This window comes from Streptopelia decaocto, assembly GCF_964273445.1.
Source record: "Streptopelia decaocto genome assembly, chromosome: 10".
NCBI lineage: Eukaryota > Metazoa > Chordata > Aves > Columbiformes > Columbidae > Streptopelia > Streptopelia decaocto.
The window spans coordinates 6980668-7000013 of NC_138665.1; the positions used below are offsets into that span (position 1 = coordinate 6980668).

General features: G+C 51.3%; 1 protein-coding gene across 2 annotated transcripts in view; it reads left to right on the plus strand.

Moving 5' to 3' along the window:
• The first annotated feature begins 582 nt into the window (after window positions 1–582).
• PCDH19 (protocadherin 19) overlaps window positions 583–19346 on the plus strand; it is a 58767-nt gene continuing 40003 nt past the window's right edge. For both annotated transcript variants that reach the window (XM_082061621.1, XM_082061622.1), the window contains exons 1-2: window positions 583–2761; window positions 5792–6119. In XM_082061621.1, coding sequence (XP_081917747.1) covers window positions 621–2761; window positions 5792–6119 — 2469 coding nt within the window. In that variant the 5' untranslated portion in view covers window positions 583–620. The remainder of the gene's footprint in view (window positions 2762–5791; window positions 6120–19346) is intronic.

Consider the following 19346-nt stretch of genomic DNA (forward strand, 5'->3'; position numbering starts at 1 on the left):
GACACCGAGCCGGGCTCGGCGCTGCGAGGCAACGGGCTCCCGGCACGCAGCAGCCACCCCGCGCGGCTCCGCGCCCCGCTCCGGCTCCCGGCCGCGCCGCTCCGCGGGCCCCGCCCCGGCCCCGCCCCGCCGGCCGGGAGCGCGTCTCAGCGCGACCCCATTGGCAGCGGCACTGCGCGCCGGCCCCGCCCCCGAGCGCCTATTGGGCGCTACTCACGGTCGCCCGCCCCCGCACCGTCCGCCGCCGCGCCGCCCGCCGGCGCTCCGGACTGCGGGCAGTGGCGTGCGGCCGCCGCAGCGAGCGCCGGCGGGAGCGGGCTCGGCTCGGCACAGCTCGGCTCGGCACAGCTCGGCTCGGCACAGCACGGCACCTCTTGGCTCAGCATCCCGCTTCAGCTCCTGGTCCCGCACGCCATGCCCGGCCCATGCGCGGCGCCGGCGGCTCGGAGCACCTGAGCGGGCGGCGTGGGCGCGGGGGACCGCGGCTCTGGTGCCCGCACTCGCCCGCCGTCGCCGGGGCAGCCTGGCGGGCGCTGCCCGCATGAGGGCGGCGGGCCGCTGAGACGGGCGGCCGGCGGCCGTCGGGGCGCGGCCGGTGGCCGGTGGGGGCAGTGGCGGCGATGGGGGCTCTCCCGGCGCTGCTGGGGGCCGCCTTGCTGTGGGCCGGCGCCGGGGCCCTCGTCAACCTCAAGTACTCGGTGGAGGAGGAGCAGCGGGCCGGCACGGTGATCGCCAACGTCGCCAAGGACGCCCGGGACGCCGGTTTTGTGCTGGACCCCCGGCAGCCCACCGCCTTCCGGGTGGTCTCCAACTCGGCCCCCCACCTGGTGGACATCAGCCCCGGGTCTGGGCTGCTGGTGACCAAACAGAAGATCGACCGGGACTTGCTGTGCCGGCAGAGCCCCAAGTGTGTCATCTCGCTGGAGGTGATGTCCAGCTCCATGGAGATCTGCGTGATCAAGTTGGAGATCAAGGACCTCAACGACAATGCACCCAGCTTCCCCACTGACCAGATCGAGCTGGAAATCTCAGAGACGGCCAGCCCTGGCACCCGGGTGCCGCTGGAGAGTGCCTATGACCCGGACTCGGGTAGCTTTGGTGTACAGAGCTATGAGATCACCCCCAACGACCTCTTCGGACTGGAGACCAAGACTCGAGGCGATGGGTCCCGCTTTGCCGAGCTAGTGGTGGAGAAGAGCCTGGACCGTGAGACCCAGTCTCACTACAGCTACGTGATCACGGCGCTGGATGGTGGTGACCCGCCCAACTTTGGCACGGTGGAGCTCAGCATCCGCGTCATCGACTCCAATGACAACAACCCGCTCTTTGAGGAGCCGGCCTACACTGTCAGCGTGCCTGAAAACGCTCCACCGGGAACGCCAGTGATCCGCCTCAATGCCTCTGACCCGGACGAGGGCACCAATGGCCAGGTCCTCTACTCCTTCCACAGCTACGTCTCCGAGCGGGCCCGGGAGCTCTTCCAGATCGACCCCCAGAGTGGCCTCATCACAGTGAGCGGTGCCATTGACTATGAGGAGGGTCACGTCTACGAGCTGGACGTGCAGGCCAAGGACTTGGGGCCTAACTCCATCCCTGCCCATTGCAAAGTGACCATCAGTGTCCAGGATGCCAACGACAACCCTCCCCTCATCAACCTGCTCTCTGTCAACAGTGAGCTGGTGGAGGTGAGCGAGAACGCCCCGCCGGGCTACGTCATCGCCCTGGTGAGGGTCTCAGACCGTGACTCTGGGGCCAACGGGCGGGTGCAGTGCAAGCTCCTGGGCAACGTGCCTTTCCGGCTCCAGGAGTACGAGAGCTTCTCTACCATCCTGGTGGATGGGAGGCTGGACCGGGAGCAGAGGGACCAGTACAACCTCACCATCCAGGCCAGGGACAATGGTGTCCCCTCCCTGCAGGCCACTAAGTCTTTCACTGTCAAGATCACTGATGAGAATGACAACCATCCTCACTTCTCTAAGCCTTATTACCAGGTCATCGTGCAGGAGAACAACACCCCAGGGGCCTATCTCCTCTCAGTCTCAGCCAGGGACCCTGACCTGGGCCTCAATGGCAGCGTCTCCTACCAGATTGTGCCCTCTCAAGTCAGGGACATGCCTGTCTTCACCTACGTCTCCATCAACCCCAACTCTGGAGATATCTATGCTTTGAGGTCCTTCAATCATGAACAGACGAAGGCCTTTGAGTTTAAGGTCTTGGCAAAAGACGGGGGTAATCCCTCACTGCAGAGCAATGCCACTGTCAGGGTGATCATCCTGGATGTCAATGACAACACCCCTGTGATCACAGCCCCACCACTGGTCAATGGGACTGCAGAGGTGTACATCCCCAGGAACGCGGGGGTCGGCTACTTGGTGACGGTGGTCAAGGCAGATGACTATGATGAGGGTGAAAATGGCAGACTTTCCTATGAAATGGTGGAAGGAGACAGAGGATTTTTTGAGATAGACCAGGTCAATGGAGAGATAAGGACCACCAGAGCCTTTGGGGAGAACGCAAAGACAGCCTACGAGCTGATTGTGGTGGCTCATGACCATGGAAAAACATCTCTCTCAGCTTCTGCCTTGATTTTGATATACCTGTCTCCAGCCCTGGATGCCCAGGAGTCCATAGGATCTGTTAACCTCTCCCTGATTTTCATTATTGCCCTGGGGTCTATCGCAGCCATTCTTTTTGTCACCATGATCTTCGTGGCAGTCAAGTGCAAAAGGGATAACAAGGAAATCAGGACCTACAACTGCAGGTAAAGACATCTTTGTTTCTGTGCACCTGCTGGGTCTGCTTTGATTTTTGCAGTCACAGTAACTTTTCAATTTGCTGCTGTATACTTGTCGGGGGAAGGGTGGTGGGGTGGTGTTAAATTTGCTTTTGGAACAGAAGTGAGGTTTGCATCCCTCTGAGGAAATTTCCTGCAAAGCTTTAAAAAAATTATTCTCTGGGAGAAGCACAGAAATCTGTGCTGAGTAGCGAATTGACTTAATTGTGTAGCTTGACAATCTGTTGCAGCAGCATCCCCAATTTTACGCGCTCAGTTGCAGGAAGGGGGGGAGAACAGTTTTGCAGCGGCGTGGCTGGTTCCCCTGGGCAGCACCCCCATCCCCAGCACGGCTCCCCGGCCTTGCGAGGGGGGAAAAGCCCCCCCAGCCCACCGCAGCAGACGGGGCGAGCGGCCGCGGTGGCATCCGTAAGCCCTCGCTCGCCGTTCAAAAGAGCCATTGTGCACCCGATGCGGCTCCTCGCCATGGCTGGTGATGGGGCCAAGCGGATAAAATAGTGGTTGAAAATCACCCGGTTTCCCCCCGATGCGCCGCTCCAGCAGCCGCTTGGGCTGGGAGCGATGGGGCGAGGGAGGATTTTTGCAGCGCTGCGTTATTTTTTGCCCTGGCGTGGATGCGTGTTCCCGGGTCCGAAATGCCGGAGGGGAGGTCAGCCCCGCGCCCGGGGCCGCTGAAAGGCTGATAGGGGAAATCCAGTCCCCTGAATATGTAACAGCCCAGCGATTATTGTCTCTCTTTTACTATTCTCTGTGTTACACAAGTTAGGAGACAAATGCTAACCACACATGAATATCAATCAGATGCCATAAAAGAGCAGCTGCAATGCCTCATAAATGGTTTAATCCTGTTACTAGTGAAATAGCCATGACTTCTCCATTCCTTCAGCACCGAGTCGTTTCAGAGGGGAAGGATGGAAATTAATTTCGCTCTACCTTGGAAACGCACGCTGGCCCCCGGCGATTCTGCGGCGCAGGGGGATGTGCGGTCTTTAAAGTTTTATTTACGCAGAAATAATGCCGGATGGTTTGGTTTTTACAGTGCGTTTTCACAGCGTAAACTCCATTTATAAGCCTTTTTGCTCGATGGGGGGAAAAATCTGCAAATAAAGGTTGGTCTGTGTTGTATTATGGGATGTCTAGCTTCAAGTGAAAGCTAATATAGCAGATTTCTTGCCAGCTCGGCCCATTAAATGAGAATAAGACATGAATGGATAAAAATCACATTGTGGTGGTGCCCCTAACAGCTTCTCACATATGTATAAGCCCTGGGTTTACTGTGATGGCTTAGGGATTAATGAAGTGCAGTTTAATTAAATAATTGGTCAATAGAGAAAGGACAGCAAAATGAATGCCTGCAGGAAATAATTGGGCTCTTGCATTGCCAAACTTAAACATTTAGGTAAACAAAACAATTAAAGCTTCATCAAGCATTGTTAGACGAGTCAGCAGCATATAGATTGTTGGCACAACAGAAATCCCTGCCTTCCCCTGATTTATTTGCATGCTCAGGGGGATGCTTGGGCCGTTATCAGGGTGCCTCTGAGCAGGAGAAATCAGCTGCAGAGGTGGAGGAGCACCAGGTAGGCTCAGCTGTGGCCGTGGCTGTGGGGCACCCTCTCCCCGTGCTGGGTATGTGCCCTTAGCCTTTGCCAGTGCCTTATTTTAGAGGTTCTTCACAACAGCTGCTGGAGAGGCTTCATAAAATGTGTTAATTTATGAGGCACATAAGGTTATATGAGAGCTGTTCGGCTTGGTGGCATTTTCATGCTCAGGCAATTAGCTTTCTGGAACAAGAATATTTGTCCAATATTTGCCTTTCTAGATAAACTGTATTATTTATTCATCCCATTATTTCTGTTGCAGCTATTGGATTTTCTTTCTTTCTTTCTTTTAATGCTGTTATCATAACAAGAAGAGCAGCAAAGTCCTGACTTTCAATTGTGTATTTCTGACTGTGGGCAGCATTTGATGTGCTTTCCTGGGAGCTGCCCAGCACTGAGCACGCACAGATTTGTCTGTGGGGCATTGGCTGGGGCTGTGTTGCTCCCCATGGAAAGAGGAGTCACAGTCACTCTGAGCAGAGCTCACCCAGTGAATGCAAGGTGCAGTCATATTTGTTATTATTTGCTTGGGTGGTGTTTTACCGTAACTTTTTTCCTCCGGTGTTTTTGCAGAAGACAAACAAGGCACTTCGTCAGTTGATTCTTTTGACAGGTGGGAAGCAAAGAGGAAAAGAAAAGCAGAGAAAAACAAGCTTGCAGTAAAAAAAAAGAAAAAAAAAGGTCAAAAAGGATCATTTCTCTTTGCAAAACACAGTTGTTGTTCTCCAGTTTCTAGAAGGCAAATACATTTCCCAGTAGAAGGGGATGTGCATGTCAAGGGGTGAGGGAGGAATAGGATGCGGTTGGAGAAAAGATTTTGTGTTATCAGGTATTATCAGGAGATAGTCAAAACACCAGCAACTTGGATAAAGCATTAATAAACAAACAGCCTTTGGAATGTGAGAGAATAGAGCTTGCCAGCTCGGACTGCTTCTGGGTCTGCTTTATTTACTGCTGTGGAAAATGAACTAGGAAAAAAATCTGCTCTTCATTCTGAATTTTCATTAGGGGACCAAATTAAACCACATTTAAAATCCTTATTATGCATGGAAATGAATGCAGGTACCCTTTTCAGTTAATGTATTTTAACATCCTCATTTTTCTCTTCTGCAGGCTGGACTTTACTCCTAGTAACTAATATCAGCAATTACAAACACTAGAAAATAACAGAGACATTCTCCCTTCCGATTATTTTTCATATTCGACTTGAAAACTTAATACATATGAAAATAAGCTAAAGACCGTGTTGTGCCACCAGACCCAAATCATGACGTAATGTGCATGACTAAGAAGCCCACATGGAGATGGGGGCCAAGCCCTCTGGGTTTCTGCATGTGTATTTAGCGGGGCAGGGTTCGAAATGCTCTCAGCTATTCATTTTCCTTCTATCCCCCAGAATTGCAGAATACTCCTACGGGCATCAAAAGAAATCAAGCAAGAAAAAGAAAATCAGCAAGAATGATATCCGCCTGGTACCGCGGGACGTGGAAGAGACGGATAAAATGAACGTTGTGAGCTGCTCCTCTCTGACTTCATCCCTCAACTACTTCGACTACCACCAGCAGACCCTGCCGCTGGGCTGCCGCCGCTCCGAAAGCACCTTCCTCAACGTGGAGAGCCAGAACAACAGGAACGCCGGCTCCAACCACATCTACCATCACACCTTCACGGGGCAGAGCCCCCAGCAGCCCGACCTCATCATCAACGGGATGCCGCTGCCGGAGGTGAGTGCGGGCGGGCAGCCCGCGCCCCCGGGGCATTCCTAACGGGCTGGCTCGTGGACCACGGCGTGTGGGTCTGTTGGTGTTATTGGTGCCGACACGGGACGCCGAGCGAACACGCAGCGGTGGTTTCCGTGTGTGTGACACCCCGGGGCGAGGGAGCGATGGAGGACAGGCTTGTGGGTCCTGGGGCAGCCCCGATGTGGTCATGGGTGGATGTTTCACCCCCAGACACCGCAGAGACCCCCAGAAGTGCCCAGGCAGGGATGCCGCCGCTACCGGGCCAGGCCAGGCTCTCTCTGTGCTGCTGGGAGGCTGGATGTGGCTGTTTTGCAAAGTGGATTTTGAGCGTGGTGGTGCTCGAGGGAAGAGACACTTGTTGCCTTCATCAGAGTTTTGCTAAGAGGTTGTTGAAAGTGGTGTTGGTGGCTGTTGCTCTGGAGGCAGTGGGTTGTGCGGGGGACACAGGCAGCACAGGGTGCCATGGTGTGACCGCCTGTCCCGGTGCTGTCCCCTCGCCATGCAGGGCTGGGACACCCGCCCGTGTGGGAGGGATGTGCGGAACCTGCCAAAGGCAGGGAAAGGGGCCGCTCCGATCCACGCCATCCTCATCAGGTTCTTCTAATTCATCGGCTTTCCTGTACATCACAGGCATCATTTAATGTTGCTTGTTTGTCTCGCTTTGAATTATTGTTTGGTATTAAGCAAAACAATCAAAGGTTTGTCATGTTTCCTGCTTTGAAGAGAATAACAAAGCTGAAAAAGCAGCTGAAATATTTATGGCTTGCTCTGTTTTGTGTTCAGTGTGGTGGTGTAAATGCAAAATGATGCTGCTGAAGACACTGGAGCTGCTTCAGATTTATACTTGCGCTGTGAAGAGCAGAGCCCGGCTCTGCGAGAGTCTGTAGGGCTGCTGGAGAGGGCTGGTGCCGGCGGGCCCGATCCTGCTGCATTTGTATTGGCAAAACACTCACTGAACCCTGGTGTTTAACCTCCGCTAAGGCTATAGACCCAGCTCCCGAGAGATCACGTACTGGCGTTAGCCCAGTTTTGGGGTGCTCCCAGCCCAAATGCTGGTCACTCAAAGCAGAGGCGCAGCTTTTAGTGACCTAACGGTTGGGAAGGGATAGTTGGGATCTCTGTGGCAGGTTGCGGGCGCTTGGCTCTTCTCCCCAACCTGTGTTCCAAGCCCCTCCTGCCCTGGGGTGTGCTGATTCCTCGCCGTACAGCGTTGCCTTTTCCAGCAGGGGCGACCCAGTGCTGGTCCAGAGAATTGAAGCTAAATTTAACTTCTGGTGTTGGTATAAAAGCTGTAATAGAGTTTCTTAGCAATAACTGAATGGGAATGGCATGAGTATAAGAACTCATATATTCTACTCACATGTATCCAGCCATAGAGCTGAGTGGGCTCTGCTACTCCCAAATGTCATGATGGGGAGAGGCTGGGACTTTGCATCCGAGCAGTTTGGGTTAAGCCTGTTTCTGGTCAAATAAAGCAGAAGAGCTGCTGCATAAGCCACCTGCTCCTTGTGCTGTGGCCGAGCAGGCTGAGGGTGGGAAACACCACCCATCCCATACTGACAGATCCCCATCGATGCTCAGGTTTGCCTGAGCTCTTTGCTGAGTACCAGCTGGGGCTCAGGCTGCCCAGTTGCCTAGGGGGTGCATCCCAAGGCCGTGGGTGACCAAAGCTGTTGGGATGCAGGGGACAGTGGTCCTTGAAGAATTCTCAGCCTTCCTGGAGCTTTGTCCTTTGGAGAAGGGTCTTGAGTGCATCTCTGGCTGGTGCCTTGCTGAGGGCACTGAGCAGTGGAGCACCCTGTCAGCCTGTGATTCACTGACACAGGCAAAGTTCAGTCGTAAAATCCATCACACATCGGCGTTAGCCAGAAGTGCGTGCTGGCAGCGGGAGGTCTGTGGTGCCGGAGGGGAGGGAAGGACCGTGGGGAGCATCATATCTCAGCTGATTGAAGTTAACAGGCAGCTGCAGGCGGAAGGCAGCGCTGCCCGCTTTCCTCCCTGACACAGCAGTTAGCCTGGGCTCCAGCGGAATGGGCTCCCCAAAGACCCCACTGCCTTGTGCATCCTACTGTGAGGGAGCTGGGACGCTTGTTGCTTCTCCCCATACCTCCAGCTTGCCCCGTTTCCCCATTGCTTGTGCAGGTGGGATGCACTACGAAGAGCTGGTGCCTCGCCTGAAGAAATATCTCTTGGAACGAGTGCCATGGACTGTCAGCTTAAAATGTGTCCTCCAGCAGCCCTGAGAGCACGCAGGAGGGCAGCCGAGGGCTCTCCAGTCCTGCTCAGGGACCAGCATCTCTCGGGTGGGTGCTCAGGGAGATAGCAGCATGTCCTGGCAGGGGTCTGCTCGCTCCCTGAGGATGCTTTAGGACAAAATGGCAGGGCCAGGGCACAGGGAGGAGAAATCCCAAAGGGAAGTGTCTTGGAAGTTTGATTTAGGGTGGGAACTTTTTTTTTTTGGCAGAGAGCATCTCTGTAATGCTTCCAGCTGTTGCAAGGGAAGTTGTCCCACTGGTGGTGTGGGCTCAACTGGCTCCTAAAAATCTTGAGGGTTAGGAGGCTCAGCAGTGACCGGAGTGACAGCCCTGGGTGACACAGAGACTCCACAGAGGAGCGTCACAGCCTTGTAGCCACCGTAGCTGTCGCTACCTTAGCAGGTGCTGTTGGTGTGATGATAAGCTTGTAAAGCGTGCTATTGGTACAGCTCCAGGTGATGAGGATTTAATAAATTACATTCCTACCCAAGTCTGGAGTTTCCAGAGCCAAACCGTTCCCTGCAGTGCATCCAGCAGGACTTTGTCTGGGCTGGTTTGAATCGCCTCCAGTGACAAGGCTGGTGTTTCCCCTGGGAGCCTTTACGAGGTGTCAGCATTGGGGACATATCGCTGCTGCTCCACCTAGGAGTGACTTTTCCTGATGGGAAGGCAAAGCATCAGTTGATAAAAGATAAAATCTGGAGGTAAACATGTCGCTGGCGGTGTCACTTAGCGTATGATGGTTGTGGCTGGGAGTAAGCGATTGCCTCTGCAGACACGTGCTGTCCTAGCAGCGGTGGGTTTGCATTGGCTTGATGTGTAGCTGGTCTTTAATGTGAGGCTCATTTACTTTAACAGTCAGGAACGCTGAAATAAAAGTCCCTGAGGACGGGTTGTTTGCGGAGCTTCAGGAGCCGTTTCCTCGGCGGCAGGTCAGCAGTGCCGTGCTGGCGGTAATTGGGTTCGTCAGTAATTGGGTTCGTTGGTGCTCCCCACCTTTCCCTGCTGATCCAGAAAGGATTAAACGGTGGCATCTGCCGGGGCTGCAACCCCACTGTGAGGATGCAAAAAAAAGTTTGAGACAATCCTTGGAAAGCTTTTCCCTTCCAGCGGGGGCTGGGCTCAGCTGCCGGCTCTGCCTGTGCCAGGGCATGGCTGCCAAGAGAGCATCAGGAGGTGGCAGGGGACATCCTGGGGGGTTCCTGGCCCCGCTGGGGTTCAGTGGTCCATTGGGTGCTGGGGTACCTCTCCAGGATCCCTGCCTGTGGCCTTTTAGCATCCTCATGTCTGTAGGCAGTGATGGCAAAAAGCGTTTGCGAGTGGCTCTGGTGAACGTGGCTGACAGCGGGAGGCTTGGCCCCCGTTAGCGTTTCGACTTGTTTTGCAGGAGGGAGAGTGGGACATGTTGGAGCTGCGAGGGCATTGCCGGTCAGAGGCTTTGCTTCTGCCCAGGGCTTTTTATTTCTTCCTGCTGAGCTGGAGGAGAAGTCAGCTTTGAAACCGAAAGGGCTTGCTGTCAGTTTTTGCATGTGTATTACTGGAAGTTGCACCAGGAGATTAAAAATCAAAATTAATAGGAGCCATTAGGCAGCTTCCTTGATAAAAATGCACATTGCATTGGGGTGGTGTGGAAACCGGTCTGAATGCTGAGCCTTTTAGGATCCCTGGGACACGACTTGCATGTAGAGCAGCCACCCTTGGGTAACACATGCCTGAATTTTTACTTTGTGGTTTTAAAAGACAGCAATTTGCATGTAATGGCTGCATCCGTGTTTTCAGAGGTGGTTTTACATCCAAAATCTGCAGTGCTTTTGGAAACGGTGCTGAAGCATCACGTGCTGCCCCAGGACAGGGAGCATCCCCTGGGGCATGGCGGCTTCTTCTGCCCCATGGTCTCACCCGGGGCTGTGGTGGTGGCCGGTCCCTGGCAGGACCCAGCGTGGAAGGGGTGAGGAGGTGTGAAATGGGAGCGGGCAAGCCTTGTTTGAGAGGCTGGACGTCCAAAGCTGGAATTAATGTGGCGATTCAGGAGAGCCCGACGGCTCCCAGACCTGGGTCCGGCCCTGGGGGGGATCGTGGCTGTGATGATCGGCTGCCTCCTGAGCTGGTGGCCACCATCAGTAAGATGGGGAATTACTGGTTTTAGTGATAATCCTGGTCTAATCCCCCAACCTTGATACACTCCTGCGTAATCCTCACTCACACTGATTTCGTTTGGGCTCCTTGTGGCAGCGGGGATTATTTGAGTGAGCAACAGTTGCAGGATAGGGCCCTGGTGGTTTCAGATATGCTTTTTACTACCTGGAAAGCCTTCTCCTTGCTGTAGGAAATGGTTTTCTAAGCACAATAGAGCAATTTTCGTTTCAGGCAGCTCCAGCAGTTTCTGCTCTGGCTATCTGGCGGTGTTAACTAAAGCACATTTCTACAACACACAAAGATTTTTGTTTTGTAAGAAATGAAATCAGCATGGCTGTTCCTCTTTCTCTGTCATTTCTCTACTTGTCAATTCTTTCTTCCCCTCCAGCTTATCCTCCTCTTCTCCACTAGCCTTAAAAAGCCCCCAAAGTGTCTGTTATAATCACATTTTGTGTGTTACAACCAGAATGAATGTACTCACTTTAATATGCTGGGTTTGAGGAAATCAGTTTCTGTCTGGTATAACAGACAATTCGTTATAAACCATGCCATTTAGAAGTGAAGGGCCTTGCTTTAGTGTAACGCTAGGGAAACGTCAGGATACATAATTGGAAGGGATTTGGCTTGCTTCTGAGTAATACTGTGTATAGAGCAGGGAAAAAAAAAGGAGAAAAGGAGATAATTTCCAACCCAGAGAAAGTTTGTGGTGCTGAGGCATGCCAGGCTGTTGAAATAAGGCTTATTTTCAGCAGAGATAATAATTAAAGCATTATCAGCGATGATGTTCGACTAGTCGGAAGGCTGATTTTGCAGTGAGCGTTGCCAGTCTTGTTTTCTCCTTGGGAGGTCACTGTAACTCAGCACTTTTTGTGCCTGCGATGCACAGCGATGGGTAAGCACAGGTCAGGGCTCCCATCAGTGCCCTGCATCTCCCTGCCCCTGCATCCCTGTCCGGGAGCTACCCGCAGCTTTTATTCTCTGTGAGGCAGCCAAAGAGGAGCGATGCTTCCAGCTTTAGGTAGCGACTGGAACCCCAAACCTCCCTAGGTGTTCTCCCTACTCACTCCAAAATCTGTCCTGAAATCACAAGTCCCATCCAGCAAATCCCTCGGCTTAACTCCTCCCAAAGCATTTTGTGTATCGCTGCACATTCCCTGACCTCTCTGAGTGTCAGAGGCTGACACGATGGAAATCAGCAGCTTTTTATTTCATTCCAAGGTCAGCTGGACCACATTACACATCTCCTGACGTAACTGCTCCAAGCTCTCTGTTTGGAAAAATTCTTTTGAATACCTTGCAACAGAGCTAAATGCGTCACCTCCTGTTCACGTTTAACCACGTCTCTCACCGATGGCCACGCTCGCTGGGCTGGTTCTTAGATGAGCCTGTAGTTCAACACTGTTTGGCTTTTGGATGGGTGATACCGGGTTGTGACACCATCCCAGCACCTCTTTGGGTTTTCCAAGGGTTTTCCAGCCCCTAGTGGGGTCCTGGCAGGGTGGGACCAAGGGGGTTTGCTGCAAGGGTCCATGGAGGAATTAGGGCTGTTGTTGGATGTGGTGGCAGTAGCCACGCTGTATTTACAGTAAAACCCCTCTCCTTTGATGGCAAGACCTATATATAATGACACAATGATTATATAGTTATATATTACATACTGTATATTACATGTTATATACTATATGTGATAATATACACAATATTTTTATAAGCATATAAAAAGTGTATATAGAATGTTACATGTTGTACCCAGTTATGTAAATAAATATACAATATGGCATATAACTATATAACTAGATATATATAATTTGTTTTTATGCGATTAGTTTGGGTTTTATGGCTCACTTTTACTGAAAGTAGAGAGGCTTGTCTTGTTTTCCTTTTAGTAAATTTGAATTTCTGGTGCATATTTTATTTCTGATGCCCGTCTTACTTGTCAAGTCTATAGAAACAGCAAACAGCTCCTGCAACTATATTTACATGGCAGACAAGAATTTTTCCTTAAATTAGGAAGGATTTTTAGGACTTTTTTTTTTTTAATTACATCAAAAGGGTTGTCTCACACACTATTTATGGCCTTCCTTGTAGTAGTTTCCAAATTAGCTCCTGTTGTATTGAGCGATTTGAACTCTGTGGTTTCTCCCTGTCTTTTACTTTGCATAAAGCACACACTGGATGCAAAGGCATCGTTAAGGCCAAGTGCAGGTCGCCTTTGAACAACCTTATGCACATCTGCTCAGAAGAGCCGTATCTTCCAGCTGCCACCTCCCAAAAGTCCCTCCTGTGGGCTCCTCCCAGGTCCCTGGGCTCCTGCCCTCACCGAGGGTGTCCTGCTTGGATCTTTCCTAAATTCCCATTACGGCAATGGCAGAGCCCTGCCTGCCCTTCCTCCCCTGCCCACCTCCATCTGCAGGGGCTTTTCCCTAGCACAGGTTGTGGGTTCTCCAGCGATGAACCCTCCATCTCTCCTGGGGACCTCTCACCCCTCTGACGGTGGCTTTTGCCCCCATGTGAGGGCTCAGATTTGGGGACACCCTGCCCGCTCGCCCATCCCTGCCAGGCTGCCTGCAGGGCTGGGCATGGCCTCGCTTCAATAAGTGATTAGGTATTGCTCCCCGTAGAGGCTAGAAGTTGAGTTCCAATCATTCTCTGTTAATTAAAATACAGGATGGTCTTATTTGTAGCATAAATAGTTGTAATCTGTGTACTTATAAGTGTAATTATAATGTAAATTAGAGCGTGCTCTGAATTAGCAATGGATGGGGTGCTCTGCAGGCAGTGCTACCCTTGCAGGATTGTCTACTGGGGTGCCCCATGGTCCTGGTCCCCACTATCCCCAGGAGATTATCACCCAGGGCTCAGCAAAGGGACATAGGGGCTGTAGGTGGCTCCCGATTTCCCTGTCCCTGCTGAGGCAGAGCTTGCCCCTGGCACCCCTTGGAGGTTTTGCCAGAGAAGAGACCACAGCTTCGTTGCTTCAGTGTCTCCCTCTAGTTTCTAGACTAAATTTGGAGTGAAGTAATGGCTTCTGTCAGCTGGACAAGTGATTAGTACTTAGCCTCGACGTGACTCCCTGTTTAACACGGAATTACGGAGAGCTTTCATTAGGTTGGCGAAGGTGTGTGTAGTGGCTGCGGATGCCGCAGCAGACAGATGTGCATGGCAGGTATCGGACTTCGTGCATCCTCTGATAGAAACCTCAGCACCCTGCAGGTACCCCCTGCCACTCCGCCTCCTGACACCCAGTAAATCAGGTAGGTTTGGCATAAGTAGTGTAGGTTTCTGTGCATGGGAGCCGTGTAGATGGGGTCCTCGTCTTGACACCCTGTTGGCCACTGGAGATCTGGATGTGAATCCTTCCTGGTTCTCACGGGGATCTGAAGCTTGTTGGATTATCCTGTTATTTGTAACGGCAGGTGTATGCCACAGGGCAGGTTTTAAAATTCCCGTGTTGGTGGATTGCATTAACCCATCCTAAGTCAGGTATGTAAAATTCCATTAAGCGAAAACCCTCTGGCATTTTCTCACCCGTGCTTGAGCTCTGCAGGCTACGCTAATGCAGTGCGTTTGCTCATCTATTAGGAGGATGATGGCTTTAAAATAATAACATTTATCTTTGGCAGCGGACTTACAATAGTGCATGCCGAGTACAATTTTGTGAAAGGCTCTGCAGATGTTGCTTCATTCAATCTGGGTCAAAAAGAGTGCTTAGAATCATAAAGGTTAGAAAGAGATCAAATAATTTGGTGGTTTTATTGCTGAATAATGTACTTGGAAAATATCATTCACCATTATTAGACTAAGTGAGTACAGAAAACACAGGACTCAATAGTCATTTCTCAGTATTGGCTGATTTTACTGTTTTTATAATGTAGCTAAATTCCCTGTTATTGATTCTAGCATTGATTATAGATCTGGAAATCTAAATGTATGTGCTGGTGGGAGCACATGGGAGTCGGACAATTAGGGAATTAGGCTTCCACACCTCCCCGCAGCCCCTGGCAGTGGGCAGCACGCCCGCAGCACAGATTGATACTGCTTTTGGGGAGCTGTTGGGGTTTTGGGGAGCTGTTTTTACAAGCAAAGACTGTAGAAACAAAAACAAAATGCAGGAAAACCACCCATTTTATGTGTGTTCTTTTCCATGCCTGCGAGCTTATGTAAACTCGGTCACGCGAACCCAGATGGGCTGGGATGCCAGCACCGGGATGGGGCTCAGTGCCCGGGCCTGCGACTCCTGTCACCTGCTCCCTCCCGGACTTTTCATATTCAGATTCACATCTGGATGCTCTGGCAGGGACCCAGCTTCGGTGACATTTAGTAATCAAATCCACACGGCTGTTGGCTTAGAAACAGCATCCAAACCTGTGTGCCCGGTGAAATCTTTTTCCAGGCGTTTGCAAGCAGTTCCTCTGCTTTCTTGTTCAGCTTCCCCGCGAATGTGTCCCCTCTCTGGGGTGAAATACCGTGCTTGGGCTGAGATCCTATCCCGGATGTCGATTTGTTGCAGGGGCTGGGTTAGTGAGAGACCAGAGCCATGGTCCCATATGGGCTCAGCATCCTGTGGTGAGCTTGTGGACCAGAGCTGGCAGCATCGCGGTGGGAGCCACGGGCTCCTGCCGGGCTGGGGCTCACTCAGCTGCACGATGGATTCCTTTGTTCGGGGGGGGGGGGGGAAAAGAGAGAAATTTTGGAATATATTAATCTCTTGTTCTGTGCACTTAGTTGTTGTCAGCATTAGTATGCCATTAACACATGCTCATTAGGAGTAGAATGATTATACCCTGCAGAATATGGGGGAAACCTTCATTAGGCACTAACATATTGAACCGAGCTGCAAACTTCACTTGGGAAAACTAGAGAAGGTTCTGCTCAGCATCAGGTTTCCCTAATTTCTCCTTGTTGGTCTGATAAAAGCACCTTGTCTTCTAGCACGTGCTTTGGGCCAGGGTTGCGGGTGATGTGCTGGTGAGCCTGGGCTCTGGCTTCAGCACTGAAATCCTTCTCGGGACCTCAAATCCATCTTCTCCCAGGTCGAAGATGTCCTCACAGGAGCTTATTTTGGCAAATGAAGAAGATGCGAGCCCTTGTCCACCCTCTGTGGGCTGTACTGCCTCCTTAGCCTTAACAAGATGAAATCTCTGCAGAGCTGGGAGATGCTCCGGAGGCAGATTTGTTGAGAAAGGAGGTGTCATTTCTACATCCTCGCTTTTCACACTGTAACGACATTTTAAGCGTTCATCTGGCCTTGCTGCCTCCAGTCTGAAGCCATAACCTGCCATGTGTGACAGGGCAATTGCTCGCCCCGGTGATGATTACAGCGGAACCCGGCGTTGCTCCCTTGTTTGCTCGGCTTGAGGCATGTGCGTGGTGCTCTCTTAAAGTCAATCAATAAGAATAATTGCAAGTTCAGGTGGGGGTGAGGGAGCAGAGTGCTGTAGCAGACAAATATTTGCAGATTAAGATCCTGCTTACATGCAGATGCCTCTTGTGATAGGTAACAAGGGATGGACAATAAGGACCATATGTGGTATTTAATCAGAATTTATTCTAAATGGGGTGATTTCATAGATTTCCATGGAGCTGACAGCTGTCCCCTGTATTAAACGTGAGTGTGCTGCCTTTGTCCTTGCCCCACTGCCCTTTCTGCCTGGGGTTTTGCAGGATTTTACAGTGTTGACGGTGGGGCGTTGTGGTCCTGTCCCCCCTCACCTCTGCCTAGGTGCAGCCAGAGGGAATCCTACAGATCAGCAAAGGAAAAATGGTATTTGATGGGCCTGTTTTTCCCATTGTGAAGGTGAATTGGAAGCGTACCCAGTTCCGGAGCGCGGGAAGCCTCTGGGTGATGTAGCCCTTTCTTTTTTGTGCCTGAGCAGGCTCGGGAGCTGGGTAAAGCTGGGCTGGGCGATGCTGGGCTGGGCGATGCTGGGCTGGGCGATGCCACTGCATGCAGGACGACCAGCACCCATGGGATGTGCTGAACCTGCAGCTGGTTGTGTGGAGGCCCAAATGGCGGGTTGGAGGGTTTCTGCCTGCAGAGATGGAGACAGAGAGGGCTGGAGCTGCCCACCCTGGCTCACGTTGCCTTCAACCCTTTTGACGTTGATTTTGAAACCTGATAATGGGGAATTACGCCACAACCAGAGAGGTGAACTGTGGTTATCTGACATTGATGGAGATGGAAATGAGGTGGCGAGGTGAGGCAGCAACACATGACAAGTCAGACTTGGAAGCTTTTGGTGTCTACCAGTGCCTTCTTTAGAAGTACAGTACCATCTCCAGGCTTGTGGTGACTGGACAGACAGACGGATGGACACCCTAACTGTCAAGGAAGAGGGTCAGTGACCATCCCAGCTTCACCCGACTTCTTCGTGGTTATTTCTTCTCCGATGTTAATGAGTTCTCCCTCTCAGCCCGCTGTACTGTCCGCAGGCAGAGCAGCCACAGGCTCCATCTAATCACATCTCACCACATTGGAAATGTGGCTGCGTCCATTTGCTGGATGCTGCGTGACTCATGTAATCACCATGCGAAATGCATCATTCATAAACTGTTTAGCGCGACCTTTTGTCCAGTAGCACTAATTATTATTATCACAGAAGCCCAGTAAACTAGACTAGTAATTATCAGGGATTTATTTGAATGGACAGCTAAGCTATTCTTGGCAAGTTAGTCAAAGCAGTTGTCATGACAGCCACACAAATGTGTCTTATGAATTGGGTTAATTAGGGTAATTAATAACTGTTGTTTTGCCCTTTTTAACAAGGTATTGCCTAGACACTATCAAAAAATAGCAATTGTACCTAACAGAAATAGTCATCTTCTAGCAGCAACCTTCAAATCACAAAACCAAAGTAGTAAATACCCGTTGGGTTGTTGTTTCACAAAGCAACGTGTCATCCTTCTCCTTGCACAAAAGCAAGGAGCAAAAGGCTCCGTTGTAATATTTCTGCTGAGCTTCCCCTGCTGCGCAGTGTTATCTAGAGACTGGTCGTCATCATTATTGATATTATTGTTATTTATTTTAATGCCGTGCTGCTCCGAGCTGTAGTCGCAGAGGGGTCACAGCCGTGCCCGGCTCCGTGCGGGTGGCGAGGGCAGCCCGAAGGTGCTCCCATCGCTCAAACTCTGCAAGTGGCAAGACTTAAAGCCAATTTTAAAGTCATGACCATAAATTATTGTTGTTTTCTTGGTCACCATCCTCATCAGTCTGGCTGGTGCCAAGGTGCCGAGTCCTCGCTTGGCAGAGCATCTACTTCTTTCAAAGGAAGTAGTGGTTTTGCTGAATAAATGGTTTTGGTTTTGTCATGGTTGTTGCTGATATTGAGTAATTGTGGTGACTAAAGCTCTTATTAACCAAGTAGCACCAAAAAGCCTCAAAAAGAAAAAAAAAAACCAAAACCATGTTTCCCATCCCAGGGAGCTGCCTTGTGGGGGGTTTGCAGCTCGTGGTGGTGACGGTCACCGTCCCACACCAGTGGGCTGGATGGATGCTTGTTGGCGCAGAGCACTGTCTCCCCAAGGGCTGCAAGGTTTGGCGCTGATTATTATAAATGGCCCAAGATTACAGATATGACTGAGGAATATTACGTAAGTTTTGTAGAAAAATGACCTGAATAGTTGAGTGAAGGCTCTGGCTGGTTCTCCAGCTGCACCGAGCCCTGTCTATTTATATCACCTCTGGGCTTTCGAAGCCTTCTTTTAACTAAAGCTTATTTGATAACACACATCTTTTAAAAAAGAAAAGACTAAAAAAGAAATGAAGGAGAAAAAGGGGGGAAAAAACCCTAAAGAAAAACACCTCTATGGAGAAGGTAGGGTTTTAATGAAGAAATATTTTACACCATTCTCCTACAACCTTAGGGCTAATAGCCTGGAACTGGTACTTTGGCTCCTTAAAAAGCCCAACAAGACAAGCCAATTACGGCCTCTGAAACATTTTTATTTTTAGTTCCTTGTAATAGCAATTCATCCTCGGCTATGGTACATTAACTGGAAGGAACAAGAAGTAGTAAGGTTTTGGCATCTTTGTAATAACCAAGGGGCTGTGTTTACCAGGCTGTTCATAACGCGGGTGGCTGGCGGGCAGGGCGAGTGGGTAGCATGGGGATGGAGAGGAGACGCAGTTAGCGCTGGAGCAGAGACCCACTGTCCTGGTGAGTGCTTTATCGTCATCTATTTTCCTACAGTTTATTCTGGGAGAAAACAGGCTCTTGTTCGGCTAAATTCCTCAGTTTCCCGGCACCTTGGAGTTCGTGGAGAGGCTCAGAGGGGAGGAAGGGCTCTTCAGAGGGTGCTGGTGTGTCCTCAAGGGTGCTGGAGCCAGAGTGGCTTTTTTTGAGGACAGCAGGTTTTGCAGAGGAGCCAAACCGATCTGGGCTTTGCATCCCATTCCCCACCCGGGCTCTGCACACGATGCTGCGGCCGTCGCGGGTGGCAATGGCAGCAAGGCCAGTCCTGCTCAGTTTTTCTGTCAGTCTCATGGCTGCAGGGGAATTTTGTGGGCTGGGGAGCTGCATTTTCCTGCCCAAGTATGGAAAAATATTAAAATAGGGGAAAGCTGGTTTTGATAAATAATTTAGTTGTGGAGCAAAATCCCCTTGAGGCTTGGAGTGGGAGCTGGCTGAGTCTATCCTGTTTGCAAGCCTTCCCATGCAATTACAGCCAAACAATGTAAATGATAACAGGGTGCGCACACGGGGCAGTGTTTGCCTCAGTTTTATTATCTGCCGTTGCCGGGAGTTTTAGCTGAAGCCAGGCGGGAGCTGCTGGTGCGGAGGTTCCACTGCGGAGCTGGGCAAGGGTGCGTGCGGCCACG